The sequence below is a fragment of the Sapajus apella genome, unplaced genomic scaffold, assembly GCF_009761245.1.
Source record: "Sapajus apella isolate SASKATOON/1434 unplaced genomic scaffold, GSC_monkey_1.0 scaffold230, whole genome shotgun sequence".
In the NCBI taxonomy this organism is placed as follows: Eukaryota; Metazoa; Chordata; class Mammalia; order Primates; family Cebidae; genus Sapajus; species Sapajus apella.
This window is the reverse complement of record NW_022437170.1, coordinates 226,223-238,812: the sequence shown is the minus strand read 5'-3', so window position 1 is coordinate 238,812 and position 12,590 is coordinate 226,223. Positions and strand designations below refer to the sequence as shown.

General features: G+C 51.4%; 1 protein-coding gene across 4 annotated transcripts in view; it reads left to right on the top strand.

Moving 5' to 3' along the window:
* Positions 1 to 1,091: 1,091 nt before the first annotated feature.
* The window catches only part of GOLGA3 (golgin A3), a 52,505-nt gene continuing 41,006 nt past the window's right edge, over positions 1,092 to 12,590 (top strand). The window contains exons 1-4 of one of the 4 annotated variants that reach the window (XM_032271344.1): positions 1,092 to 1,393; positions 6,295 to 6,607; positions 8,194 to 8,346; positions 11,243 to 11,355. In XM_032271344.1, coding sequence (XP_032127235.1) covers positions 6,475 to 6,607; positions 8,194 to 8,346; positions 11,243 to 11,355 — 399 coding nt within the window. In that variant the 5' untranslated portion in view covers positions 1,092 to 1,393; positions 6,295 to 6,474. Of the gene's footprint in view, positions 1,394 to 6,294; positions 6,608 to 8,193; positions 8,467 to 11,242; positions 11,356 to 12,590 lie in introns of all 4 variants that reach the window. The other 3 variants (XM_032271342.1, XM_032271343.1, XM_032271345.1) reach the window with 3 other exon arrangements.

The window sequence follows — 12,590 nt, the reverse complement described above, 5'->3', positions numbered from 1 at the left end:
TAGAGACCGATTTCACTATGTTGGCCAGGCTGGTCTCGAACTCCTCATCTCAGTTGATTTGCCCACCTCGGCTTCCCAAAGTGTTGGGATTACAGGTGTGAGCCACCACATCCAGTGAAAAGTTTCTAATTTTCATGAAGTTTATCCTATCAATTTCTTTTGTGCATTGTGCTTTTTTGGTCAGATCTAACAACTCTTTCCAAGCTCTAGATGTCAGAAATTGTTTTCTTTTAAAAGTTTAGTAGTTTTATTTATACATTTTACACTTCATTATGTGATCATTTTGAGTTAGAATTTGAATTTGCAGATAACATGATGGGCCATGTAGAAAATACAAGGATTTTTCAACAACAAAAAAACCCTCAAACTAATGAGTTTAGCGAGGTCTCAGGATATATCAACATAGAATTCATCACATTTGTGTAGACCAACAATGAACACGTGGAAAACAACGTCAAAGACCCAATGTCATAGTCGCTCAACATGAAATACTATAAACTTAAAAGGTGCAGATTCCGTATGCTGAAATTACAAAATACTGGTGGAAGAAATCCAAAGACCTAAATAAATGGAGGGGCCACTACGGATGCAGATGACGGACCCAGTCAGCGATGCCGTGTTCCCAAACGATCTGCAGGTTTCATGCAGTTCCCATCAAGATCCCAGAAAGATTCGTAGACAAGCTTATTCTGAAATCCGCAGAGACGAGCGCAACATCACAGAGGACCTGAGGCGCCCTCCAGGCCGCCACCTTCCTGACAGCTGGAAGAGCGGCCTGGCGGAGGAGGGAAGGTGGAAAGCCGTTCCCCAGCGGCCGGCCCCGCCCGACCCCGCTCCTTGCACCCCATGCGGTCCAGCTTTGCTTTTTAAAGTGGAAGCAGAAGGCGCCAAAGCAGCGTCGCCTTTGAACTGGCACCTGAAGCGCGAAGGGAGTCGGGCAGGTGGAGGCGCGAGGTTGGGGCGGGGACACGCCGCCTTCCGCGCACCGCCCCAGACAAGGGCGGGCGGAGAGGCCACGCCCACGCCGAGCCCGGCCGCACCCACGCCGAGCCCGCCACGCCACTTCCGCCGGAAGCTCAGTTCAGCTTCCTGAAGGGTTTGGTCCTGAAATCCGGAAGTTGCGTTTCCAGGGAAAGGTCCACAAACTCTTAAAGTCACTTTCTGAAACCTGCCTCAGGCCAGTCTGAGGTAGCTCGATCCGGACCCTGCGGCCAGAGTGTCCCCGGCCATTGGGTGGCCGCTGGCAGAAGAGGCGAACATTCTCGGTTCCGGAACGAAAGCAGCGCATGCAGGCTTTTTCCGCGGAACCCGAGGCCGCTACACCGCTCGCCCCGCCCCCCGCTCGGCCACGTCTGAGTATCCGGGCGGCCTCCGGGGCTGCCGCAGCGGCAGGGTGAGGGTCGCGGGGGCTGCGCGCCTCGGGGCTCGGGCACCCGCCGGGCATGGGCCGGGAGGCCCGAGGGGCGGCTGCGGAGGCCGGGCGGGGGCGGCGGGGCTGGGCGCGCCCCTGCGGCGACGCGGGACGGCCCCTTTCCAGTCACCTCCCTGCGGTGGCCTCGGGCCTGGGCGCCCGCCTTCGGCTGCGGCGGGGCCGGCTCTGCAAACACGCGTGCCCGTGGGCCCTCCCGAGGGCCGTCGGCGGCCGGCGAGCGCGGCCTGTCCCGAAGCTGTCCGCTGCCACCCTCGAGCGGCGCCTGTGTCTTTAGTTCGGCGCTTTGCAGCTGACAGGCGTGACACGGTGTCGCGCGGTTCGTGGGCAGCCGGGGTTTCGGGAGCCCGTGCCTTCCTTGTTTGCCTTTGTCCCTGGCAGGCTTGTCTCGATTCCAGGTGCCTGGAGCGAGTGGGGCCGGGCGTTGTCCCGGGTGTGAACCCGGGGAATGTCAGTCGTGTGGCGGGTCCCTGTCATAGCGAGCCTGGGCTACGAAGGGCGCAGCCGTGCCCGGGTCCCTGCCCTCGCCGAGCTCACCCAGCACGGGGCACGCAGGTCGCCAGCGAGAGGGCGCTGGCGGGGGTTGGGTGGGGTCCGCTCCTTTAAGTCGGGGAAGGCCTGTGGGGCGGGGGACTTCTGTGCTGAGGCTTCTATGACGAGGAGCGAGCCAGGCAAAATTGTGAGGACGGAGCGTTTCAGGCAGAATGAACAAAGTTTGGAGCCCCTGAGGGAGGTGGAAGTTTGGCGTTTTCAGGCAGAGACTGTGACTAGAGTAATGGAAAAGGAGATAAGCAACGGAGAGAAGGATGTCGGTGTAGGCAGGTGCTGGATTGCTGAGAGGTCGGACTTTATTGTCACTGGGACAGTGTAAGCCATTTACAGGTGACTCATGGGTTTCTTTCTTTCTTTCTCTTTTTTTAAGAGACTGGGTGTTGCTGTGTTGCCCACGCTGGTGTGGAACTCCTGGCCTCAAGCAGCCGTCCTGCCCCAGCCTCCCAAAGCGCTGGGATTACAGGTGTGAGCAGCCACACCCGTCGTCATGTATTATTTTGAATTGTCTTATAAACGACGTGAACATGGCCTCTAATAGCTTTCCTCTTACAACCCTCTAATAGCCTTCCAGGCAGTATACCTGAAATGGCAAGAAGGAAATAAATCATCCGGCATTACTCAGATTCAAGAGGAGCTTGTTTATTTTATTTTTTTTGCCAATTGCCTTAAGAAGTAGTAGTGTACTTTCTCGAGTGAGAGTGCCTTCAGTTGACTTTTACGTAGCAATTTTGACAAGCAACAACTAAAAGGAAAATAATAATGATAATTGCTGCCGTTTTATTGAGGACACAGGACAGACCCTGTGCCTTGTTGTATTTAATCCTGACAGAATTTTGTCTCTATTTTCTCATTGTTTTACTGGCGAGGAAACAGGCTAAAAGTGGTGAGGAAATCTTTAGTCCAAGATCTCACAGCTCAGTGGTGGAGAGTCAGGAGCTGAGGCCAGAGTCCCAACTTCCAAGCTGCTCTTCACACCTCTAAGGTGACACGACGCTTTCTTTTGGTTTTCATTTGGTGTATAGATCTCTGTTTACTTTTGGTTACTAGTGTGGCCTCAACCAGGTATTATCTTCCAGAGGAAGTCCTGCTTTATCTTTGGCCATACTCTGTTGTTAAATTGCCGATAGGAACAACGGAAACTCATAGTAGATGGAGCCGTGAATGTTCATAGACAGAATTCAGGTGTGGGGAAGCAGAAAGTCCTGTGGTGCCTGGAGTGGTGGTTTCTCAGTGTGAAGCCCCTTGATGTTAGCCAGATGTGAACCTAGGGTTGTGTGTACCTTTCGAAGCTCTAAATGATAGCTTTGTCCTGTCTCTTCTCTCTAGAGACATAGATGTGAAAGTGATCAAAAGTGAGACTCTGATTAGACTGATCTCTTTATTTAAAAAGTAAAATCACAAAATGGAGTCATGTTCCTAATAACAGCTTTCTGTGATGCACCAGCAACTCCCTGGTCCTCCTCCTTGCTGCCTGGAGATCGGCTTTTGTCAGAAGTCTGTGGTAATGACATCCTGAACGACTGAGTCATTCTAAATTTTAACTAAAAATCAGCCAAGATTGAGGATAGACCAAGATTGCCAGCTTGTGGCCCCACAGGGAGAAGTAGCGCTGTCACCAAACTCCACTTCAGGCAGCCAGTGAACTCTGTCTCTGGTTCGGCTTCAGGAGGAGCCGCATATAGGCAGGAGCCTTACAGTCACAGTTACAGGGTCTCCATTCTGGAGGGTAGGACTGCTCGGCCATCAGAAGGGGAGTTAAGTGAGCAGAATCTGTGATTACATTGGGCTCAGAGAGCTTGGTGTGGTTGGCTGTCACCATGTTGGCATGTCTTCTCGGTGGAACCTGAATGTCCTTGGCTGATGCTTCTCTTTCCTGGTCAGTGTGAGGCAGAGGCATTGTCCCAGTGGGATCCGCAGCAGTCCTCTGCATGTTCTATCTGTAATGGCTGAGTCTGGGCCTGCTGGTCGTCCCATCCTTCCTTCTGTTCAGGTGGTGGTACCTGTCTGGGCTGTGGCTGTGACGCTGCTCTTCCTGTTTCTAACTCCCTGGACTCCCTCATTGGAGCTGAAGCTCTCAGATGTTTTCAGCTGGAATAGTTAAGAATTTACTGTACTTTAAAAGGCAGTGTTGATGCTCAAGGAGTCAAATGCTTTGTCACTTAGTTTTGGAATCATTAGCTTTGTAGCCGAGGAATGTACTCAGCAGAAGTGAAGATTTAATTGGGCATATTAAACCCACATTGGCACTCTAGGAGTTGGAAGTGTTCAAGCTGGTAGGAGGCAGATGTGGAACAAGTCTCTGCCTTCAAGGATTTTGCCATGTAATGGGCACACGCAGTGGCAGACGTGACGTGCTGTGCTGGAGGCCACATGAGGTGTAGGGATGACGGGGGAGATGGAAGAGGCACTTCTTACCTGAGCGGCCAGGAGAGACTGCACACGTGGGCACACACGGTGGTTTCCATATCATCACCCCACGCCCACAAGGCAGAAGCAAAGACATAACAAAGCAAAGTCCAAGTTTTCTTTTGCTAGGAAATTTTCAGGAGGACCAGTGGTGCAGTAGAGTCCACGTTCCACCGTGTTTAGCCCTCCGTGCTGGGGTGTAATGGCAAGGCTGTGCTGAGGGGCCGCTGTGGCTGTCATTTCGCTGCTTTGTGGGTGTCTTCTCCATCATTCCCGAGTGGGTGCGGCTGACTGACCCCCAGCTCTCCCGGGGTGTGTCTGGGATTGTAGCTGAGGGGCAGGCTTCGTGGGTATTGAAGTGGTTTTCCTGGGAAGTGGCTTTCAGAGAGTTCTGTGCTGTGTGTAAGGACAGGTGTGTAGCTCACATCCCTGCCCAGGCTCCAAGGCCCACTAATCACCCACCCACCCGGAAAATCCAGGTATGAAAGATGTTACTAATGATTGAAGAGACAAAAATGAGATTGAGAATTCATTGCACACAGGAGTAGCTTTTTTTTTTTTTTTGAGACGGGATTTCACTCTTGTTGCCTAGGCTGGAGTGCAATGGTGCAGTCTCGGCCTACCGCAACCTCTGCCTCCTGGGTTCAAGCAATTCTCCTGCCTCAACCTCCCGAGTTGGGATTACAGGCATGGGCCACCATGCCTGGCTAAGTTTTTTCTTTTTAGTTGAAACAGGGTTTCAATATGTTGGTCAGGCTGGTCTCGAACTTCTGACCTCAAGTGATCTGCCTGCCTTGGCCTCCCAAAGTGCTGGGATTACAGGTGTGAACCACTGTGCCTGACCCCTCCCTTTTCTTTTTTTCTTTTTTTTTTTTTTTTTTGAGGTGGAGTTTCCACTCTTATTCCCCAGGCTGAACTGTAATGGTGCATTCTCGGCTCACTGCAACCTCCCCCTCCTGGGTTCAAGCAATTCTCCTGCCTCAGCCTCCCGAGTGTAGCTGGGACTACAGGCATGTGCTACTACACCCAGATAATTTTTGTATTTTTAGTAGAGATGGGGTTTCACCACGTTAGCCAAGCTGGTTTTAATCTCCTGACTTCATGATCCGCCCGCCTCGGCCTCCCAAAGTGCTGAGATTACAGGCATGAGCGACTGTACCTGGTCTTAAGTTTTGAATTAAAAAAATTTTGTTGAGATGGAGTCTCCATCTGTTACCCAGGCTGGAGTACGGTGGCATGATCTTGGCACACTACCACCTCTGCCTCCCAGGTTCAAGCAACTGTCCTGCCTCAGCCTCCCAACTAGCTGGGACCACAGATGTCTGCTACCATGCCCAGTTTTTTTGTTTTTTTTTTTTTAAAGACGGGGTTTCACCATGTTGGTCAGGCTGGTCTTGAACTCCCAACATCAGGTGATCCGCCCGCCTTGGCCTCCAAAGTGCTTGGATTACAGGCGTGAGCCACCACGCCCGGCCACCCAGTTGTTTTTTGTATTTTTAGTAGAGACTGGGTTTTGCCATGTTGGCCAGGGTGGTCTTGAACTCCTGACCTCAGGTGGTCTGCCTGCCTCGGCCTTCCAAAGTGCTGGGATTACAGGGGTGAGGCACCGTGCCCGGCCCAAATTAATTAAGTTTAAATAAAATTTAAAACTCAGTTCCTTGGTTGCCTTGTGTGACAGCTACAGCATAGATACAGAGCTGCACTGTCCTGGCAGAGAGGCAGGGTCAGCATTTTATCCCCAAAACCTAGGATGTTGTGGGTGCTCACGGATTATATTGCTGAATGAAAATGTCTGTATTTATTTCTTGTACTTACTGAAATTGGGAACCAAATTAATTTTGTAATTGATACTTGAAATCTGATGAGTAAAGTTTTATAATACGTTTTTTCTCTTTCTCTCCTGTCAGGTGTCATGATATTAGCTGGTTTGACCTCAAGTCATTTGTGAGTCAGTAGATCTTCTGAAAATGGGAGGCACAGTGGGGCCCCTCCCAGGAGCTCTTGGCTGGTGCTGATGGCAGAAACCAAGCTTGCCTCAGGTTCCCTTGCAGCCCTGCAGTGTCTGCTCAGCCGGTGTTGTCCTGACCATGGACGGCGCGTCGGCCGAGCAAGATGGCCTCCAGGAGGACAGATCCCACAGTGGCTCCTCAGGTCTCCCCGAGGCTCACCAGAAGTCCCCGGGCCCACTAGTGCCACCTGACCAGCAAGACAAAGCCCAGCGTAAGTCGTCAGGTTCCTCTGTGTGCTGGTCACAGGAGGAGACCCTCATTAGCTTTTCACGTGATTCAAAGTGTGTTTTAGTCTCTGGATGATGCTGCCTTTAGATCAGGCACTATTCCTACCAAACATACTCCGTTAAATACCTGTGGGGCAGCAGCAGCGTTTCCCTGAAGGCATATGTGGGTCTTTGTCATGTTCCTGCCTGGAATTCTACCTTTTTTTTTTCTTTTTGAGACGGTGTCCTGCTCTTTTGCCCAGGCTGGAGTGTAGTGACGGGATCTCGGCTCACTGCAGCCTCTGCCTCCCGGGTTCAAGTGACTCTTCTGCCTCAGCCTCCCTAGTAGCTGGGACCACAGGCGTGTGCCACCATGCCCAGCTAATTTTTGAATTTTTAGTAGAGACAGGGTTTCATCATGTTGGCCAGGATGGTCTCGATCTCTTTACCCCGTGATCTGCCCACCTTGGCCTCCCAAAGTGCTGGGATTACAGGCGCCCGCCACCACGCCCAGCCAATTTTTGTATTTTTAGTAGAGATAGGGTTTTGCCATTGGCCAGGCTGGCCTTGAACTCCTGGCCTCAAGTGATCCGCCCACCTTAGCCCCCCAAAGTGCTGGATTACACGTGTGAGCCACTGCACCTGGCCCCCTTTTTTTAATAAAACAGATTACGTTGCCCTGCATCATAGGGTGGTGGTGAGAGTTTAAAGAAATGGCGCACATGAAGCGCACGTGCTCAGTGCACGTCCGGGTGCTGGTGGCTACTTTGGTCGTCATCATCATCGTGATTTATCCATCATTAGGCTTGTGTTTGGAACAGTGTAATCTCACTGTTTGTTGGACCTTTTTACTTCTAGTTTTTTTTTTTAAGTGCAGCGTGATGCTCAGAAAACTATTTTGTTATATAAACTGCCAGGTTTAGAAACTTTCCTGGACCTATAAATTCATTGCAAAGTAGTATTAACCCAATTAACTTCTTTTTTTGAGACTGGGTCTTGTCTTGCTCTTTCACACAAGCTGGAGTGCAGGGCGTGACCTCTGCTTGCCTCCCTGCCGAGGCGTGGTGGTGGGTGCCCATAATCCCAGCTACTTGGGAGGCTGAGGTAGGAGAGTTGCTTGAATTGGTGGGTGGAGGTTGCAGTGAGCTGAGATTGTGCAAATGCACTCCAGCCTGGGCAACAGAGTGAGACTCTATCTCAAAAAGAAAAGAGGCTGGGCACCGTGGCTCACGTCTGTAATCCCAGCACTTTTGGGAGGCCAAGGTGGGTGTCTAAAAAAAAAAAAAAAAAAAAGGAAATGTTACTATCGTTACTACGTAAATTCTACAGCCAGAGTGTAACGGCATGGAGGGTGAGTTCACCTTATAGGGAGGACGTTGATACCAGAGGGGCTGTGGGCCTTTTCCTGGCCACCCTGCCTGTGGGAAGGGGCCCATGGCCTGCGCTTCTCAGAGTGAATGCCTTTGTGGGGTGAGAAAGTGTGGTGCTCATGAGTCAGGATCCTCTTCTCTCCTACTCCAGCTGCATGTCTGAAAAATGACGTTGTCATATTGTTAAAGCCGTGATGGTTCAGTGTACTCTGTCTTTCTAGGTGCCGAGGTAAACAGAGCTTCCACGGAAGGAGAAAGCCTGGATGGAGCTGGCCAGGGAGGCCTCTGTCAGAACGGGCCAATACCACAGTTCCCAGACCCTCCATTGTCTCTGGGTCCCGTCACAAGCCCAGTGAGCCCTGATGCCTCTCCAGGTGTGGCTGGTTTCCATGACAACCTAAGGAAGTCTCAGGGAACTAGTGCTGAGGGCAGTGTTAGAAAAGAAGCTTTGCAGTCTCTCAGACTCAGTCTTCCTATGCAAGAAACGCAACTGTGTAAGCATCCCTTCCCACCGTTTCCACCTCCACATTCGCGTCGCTCAGCACCTCAGGAGCAGGTGCCCCACACTCGCTGTCTGAGCGGCTGTGTCCCTGTGCCTGCCGTGTGCCCCCCTTGTCCCAGGCAGGGCAGTGTGTTTAGCAAGGAGAGCTTCACTCAAGAGAGTGAAGATGCAGCTGGAGCCGGGCTGCGCTACGGTCTGACTGGCAGCAGTGCTGACATGCTCGTGTTAAAGGCCAGCCTGGAGCCCGGCTGCGCTATGGTCTGACTGGCAGCGGTGCTGACGCTCTTGTGTTAAAGGCCAGCCTGGAGCTGGGGCTGCGCTACGGTCTGACTGGCAGCAGTGCTGACGCCCTCGTGTTAAAGGCCAGCCTGCATGTCCTGTGTCACCCAGGTGCTTGGTAAGCAGACCGTGGGCATCCATCTGCTTTTGTTTTTTCTTAGAGTCGGGACGTTGCTGTCACCCAGGCTGGAGTCCAGTGGCACAATCAGAGCTCACTGCAGCCTCTGCCTCCCAGGCTCAGGGGATCTTCCTGCCTCTGCCTTTAGGTAGCTGGGACCACAGGTGCCTGCTACGACACCTGGCTAATTTTAATTTGTTTTGTAGAAACGTAGTCTCGCCATGTTGCCCAGGCTGGTCTAGAACTCCTGGGCTCAAGTGATCCTTATACCTCGGCCTCCCAAAGTGCTGGGATTATAAGCATGAGCCACCCCGCCTGGCCTGCAGTGTGTTTTTAAAAATTTCTTAAAGCTAAATAAAAACAACCCCTCCCCAAAATTACTGAAATCAAATTGCATTTCACGTGTTTATTTAAAAAAATTCCGAAAATGCGCTGCCAGCATTTAAGCTGAGAAGTAGTGTGTAAAAAAGCCTAGCGTCCTGATTTTTCTCAGCTTAGTTCATTTGTGTACTTTTGGGTTCCCAAAGTTACAGATGTGTGAGCTCTGGCCTGTGTGGCAGCAGTGCTGGGTCTGCGTGCACACCTTTGTGGGACGCCCCTCACCTGTTCCTGCTGGCACCGGGCCCTGAGCCTGTCTCCTGCGTTGGTGTTCAATTGAAACACTGCTCATTTTGACAACTTATGTATCTGCCTGATGGCCATAGGCCTGAATTTGCCAGGTAGGGTTTAGCCATCTGGACCACTTTGCCTGGTGAAAAGGACTAGAGATCTTTTCAGTGATAAAATGTACAAACTAATAATGACGATGGTACATTGACAGTGAATTCTTGGTGACTGCTCAGATTTTAGGGATGATTGAGGACAGTAGCTGCGCATCTCCACAGCAGCCACGTGTAAGGAAGGCTCCATGTGTGAAGCGTTGCTGTGTGAGCACACCTCCTTGCTCTGGTCGGCACCCCGCCATCTGGCCGCGTCAGCTGATGGGTTAGGAAGGACGAGGCCACACACACTGCCCTAGGCAGTGGTGCCCTGGGTCTGCAACTGTAACTGTAACCCAGACCTTTCATTTGGGTGATGCAAGGGCTGAATTGGCACGCACCGTCCAACCGTCTCATCACCCAAAATGAAAGGTCTGGCTTTTAGATATTTTAAATTCTGGTTTTGGTGAAAAAGTTGTGCTTTCCTCCTCCTGTCCTGGAGCATGACCTCGGATTGGAGTCTGGTCTCTCTGGAAACGGAGGTGACCAGTTCCCAGCCCTGGAGGGTAGATGCCTGTGCAGTCTTTACTCTGCTAGGTTTCAGCCATTTGAGTGCCTCTAGCTTATACAGGTACTCGTGATTATACGAAGCCTTGTCATAACGTGACTTGTTACCGCAGGAACTGGGATGAGCCATGGATCAGAGTGGACCCCCAGATAGAACTGCATAAAGAAAACGCACTTGGGGTCTCATGACCCTGTGACGGCTGAGCTCCTGTTGCTCAGCACTGCCTGTAACTCCACGGTGCCTATAACTCCGCAGTGTCGGCTTTTCACATGCTTGTAACTCCGCGGTGCCTATAACTCCGCAATGTCAGCTTTTCACATGCCTGTAACTCCACGGTGCCTATAACTCCGCAATGTCGGCTTTTCACATGCTCCTCACAGCAAGGTCATGAGAACCTGCTGTGAAGCCAGCACAGAGTTGCAGCATGGTGAGAGCTGAGCCTGCCTCAGAGTACTCAGCATGGCTCCAGCTTTGAACCCAGTTTTTTCTGTTGTTAAAAGGCACTTGCTGCTGGGTGCAGTGGCTCACACCTGTAATCCCAGCACTTTGGGAGGCTGAGGTGGGTAGATCACCTGAGGTTGGGAGTTCGAGACCAGCCTGACCAACATGGAGAAACCCTGTCTCTGCTGAAAATACAAAATTAGCTGGGCGTGGTGGCGTATGCCTGTAGTCTCAGCTACTCGGGAGGCTGAGGCAGGAGAAGAGCTTGAGCCCAGAGGTGGAGGTTGTGGTGAGCGAAGATTGCGCTGTTGCACTCCAGCCTGGGTGACAAAAGCAAAACCCCGTCTCAGAAAAACAAAATGGCACTTGCTGAGGTTTCCTGTTTTAGCAGTGGCATGCCTCAGACAGTGGTGTGCCCGTCATGGAGAGACAGGCCCAGCACCTGGCCGGTGTGTCTCCTGTGAGGTATATTCTGCCTATGCTCTGAGTCCAGGGTTCACAGTTCTCTCTTGATCTGGAAATTGCCCTTCCAAACATGATGGCTGTGCATCATTTAGTGGTAAAACATGCGGGTAATTAAGAGCAGAATGACCAAGTTCTTGTGCCTGATTGTTCTGTGTCCAGGTATTTTATGAGTTTCCAAATAGCCATTTTCCCACTGCAGGCTCTACAGAGTCTTCCCTGCCCCTGGAGAAGGAGGAGCAGGTCCGACTTCAGGCTCGGAAGCGGCTGGAAGAGCAGCTCAAGCAGTACAGGGTGAAGCGCCAGCAAGAGAGAGTGAGTCTCCCTCTCCCGAACACGCTCCTTGAAAGCTTCCTGTGCCAGAGAGAGCTGCTGGTCCCACATAACTCTGGGACCTGCCTGCCCTTGGGTTCTCTGAGCTGGGATGGGCTCAAGGGCCTCTGCAGCAGTTGACTCTGCTCCCGTCGTGGGGGTCCCACCTCTGGGGGAGTCCTGCAGGAGACTGGATTGTGCCCCCTGCCTGCTCCTGCTGCTTTTGGGACAAGCACATTTTATTTCTAAATCTGCCAATTGAAGAGCAAAGAAAGCAAACAGGTCACCTCAGAGATACTGTGGGTTCAGTCCCAGACCACCACAACAATACGAATATTGCAATAAAGCAAGTGCTACAGTTTTTTTGGTTTCCTAGTGCATAAAGAAGTTATATGTATGCTCTCCTGTAGTTTCCTAAGTGTGCAGTAGCAGTAGCACTGTGTCTTCAGTAAAACTCGTATACGCAGCTTAATTTAAAAATCCTAGCCGGGCGCGGTGGCTCAAGCCTGTAATCCCAGCACTTTGGGAGGCCCAGGCGGGTGGATCACGAGGTCAAGAGATCGAGACCATCCTGGTCAACACGGTGAAACCCCGTCTCTACTAAAAATACAAAAAATTAGCTGGGCATGGTGGCGCGTGCCTGTAATCCCAGCTACTCAGGAGGCTGAGGCAGGAGAATTGCCTGAACCCGGGAGGCGGAGGTTGCGGTGAGCCGAGATCGTGCCATTGCACTCCAGCCTGGGTAACAAGAGTGAAACTCCGTCTCAAAAAAAAAAAATAAATAAAAAATAAAAAAATAAAAAAAATAAAAATCCTTTATTGCTAAAAAGTGCTCACGGTCACCTGAGCCTTCAGCAAGCTGTTGTCTCTTTGCTGTTGGAGGATCTTGCGTCAAGTTTGAAGGCTGCTTACTCATGCGGGTGGTGGTTGCTGAAGGTTGGGGTGGCTGTGGTAGTTTCTTCAAACAGCACTGAAGTTCGCCATGGCAATTCACGCTTGTACAAAAGGTTTCTCTGTAACACGCAGTGCTATGCGATAGCGTTTTACCCGCAAGTTTTATATCCCATCTTCAGGCTCCACTAATTCTAGTTCTCTTGCTGTTTCTACCACATCTGCAATCAGGTTCTCCACAGGTGTTTGGAATCCCTCACAGTTGTCCGTGAGGGTAGATCAGCTTCTTCCACACTCCTGCTAATGTTGGTATTTTGACCCCTCCTCCCAGGACTCACGAATGTTAT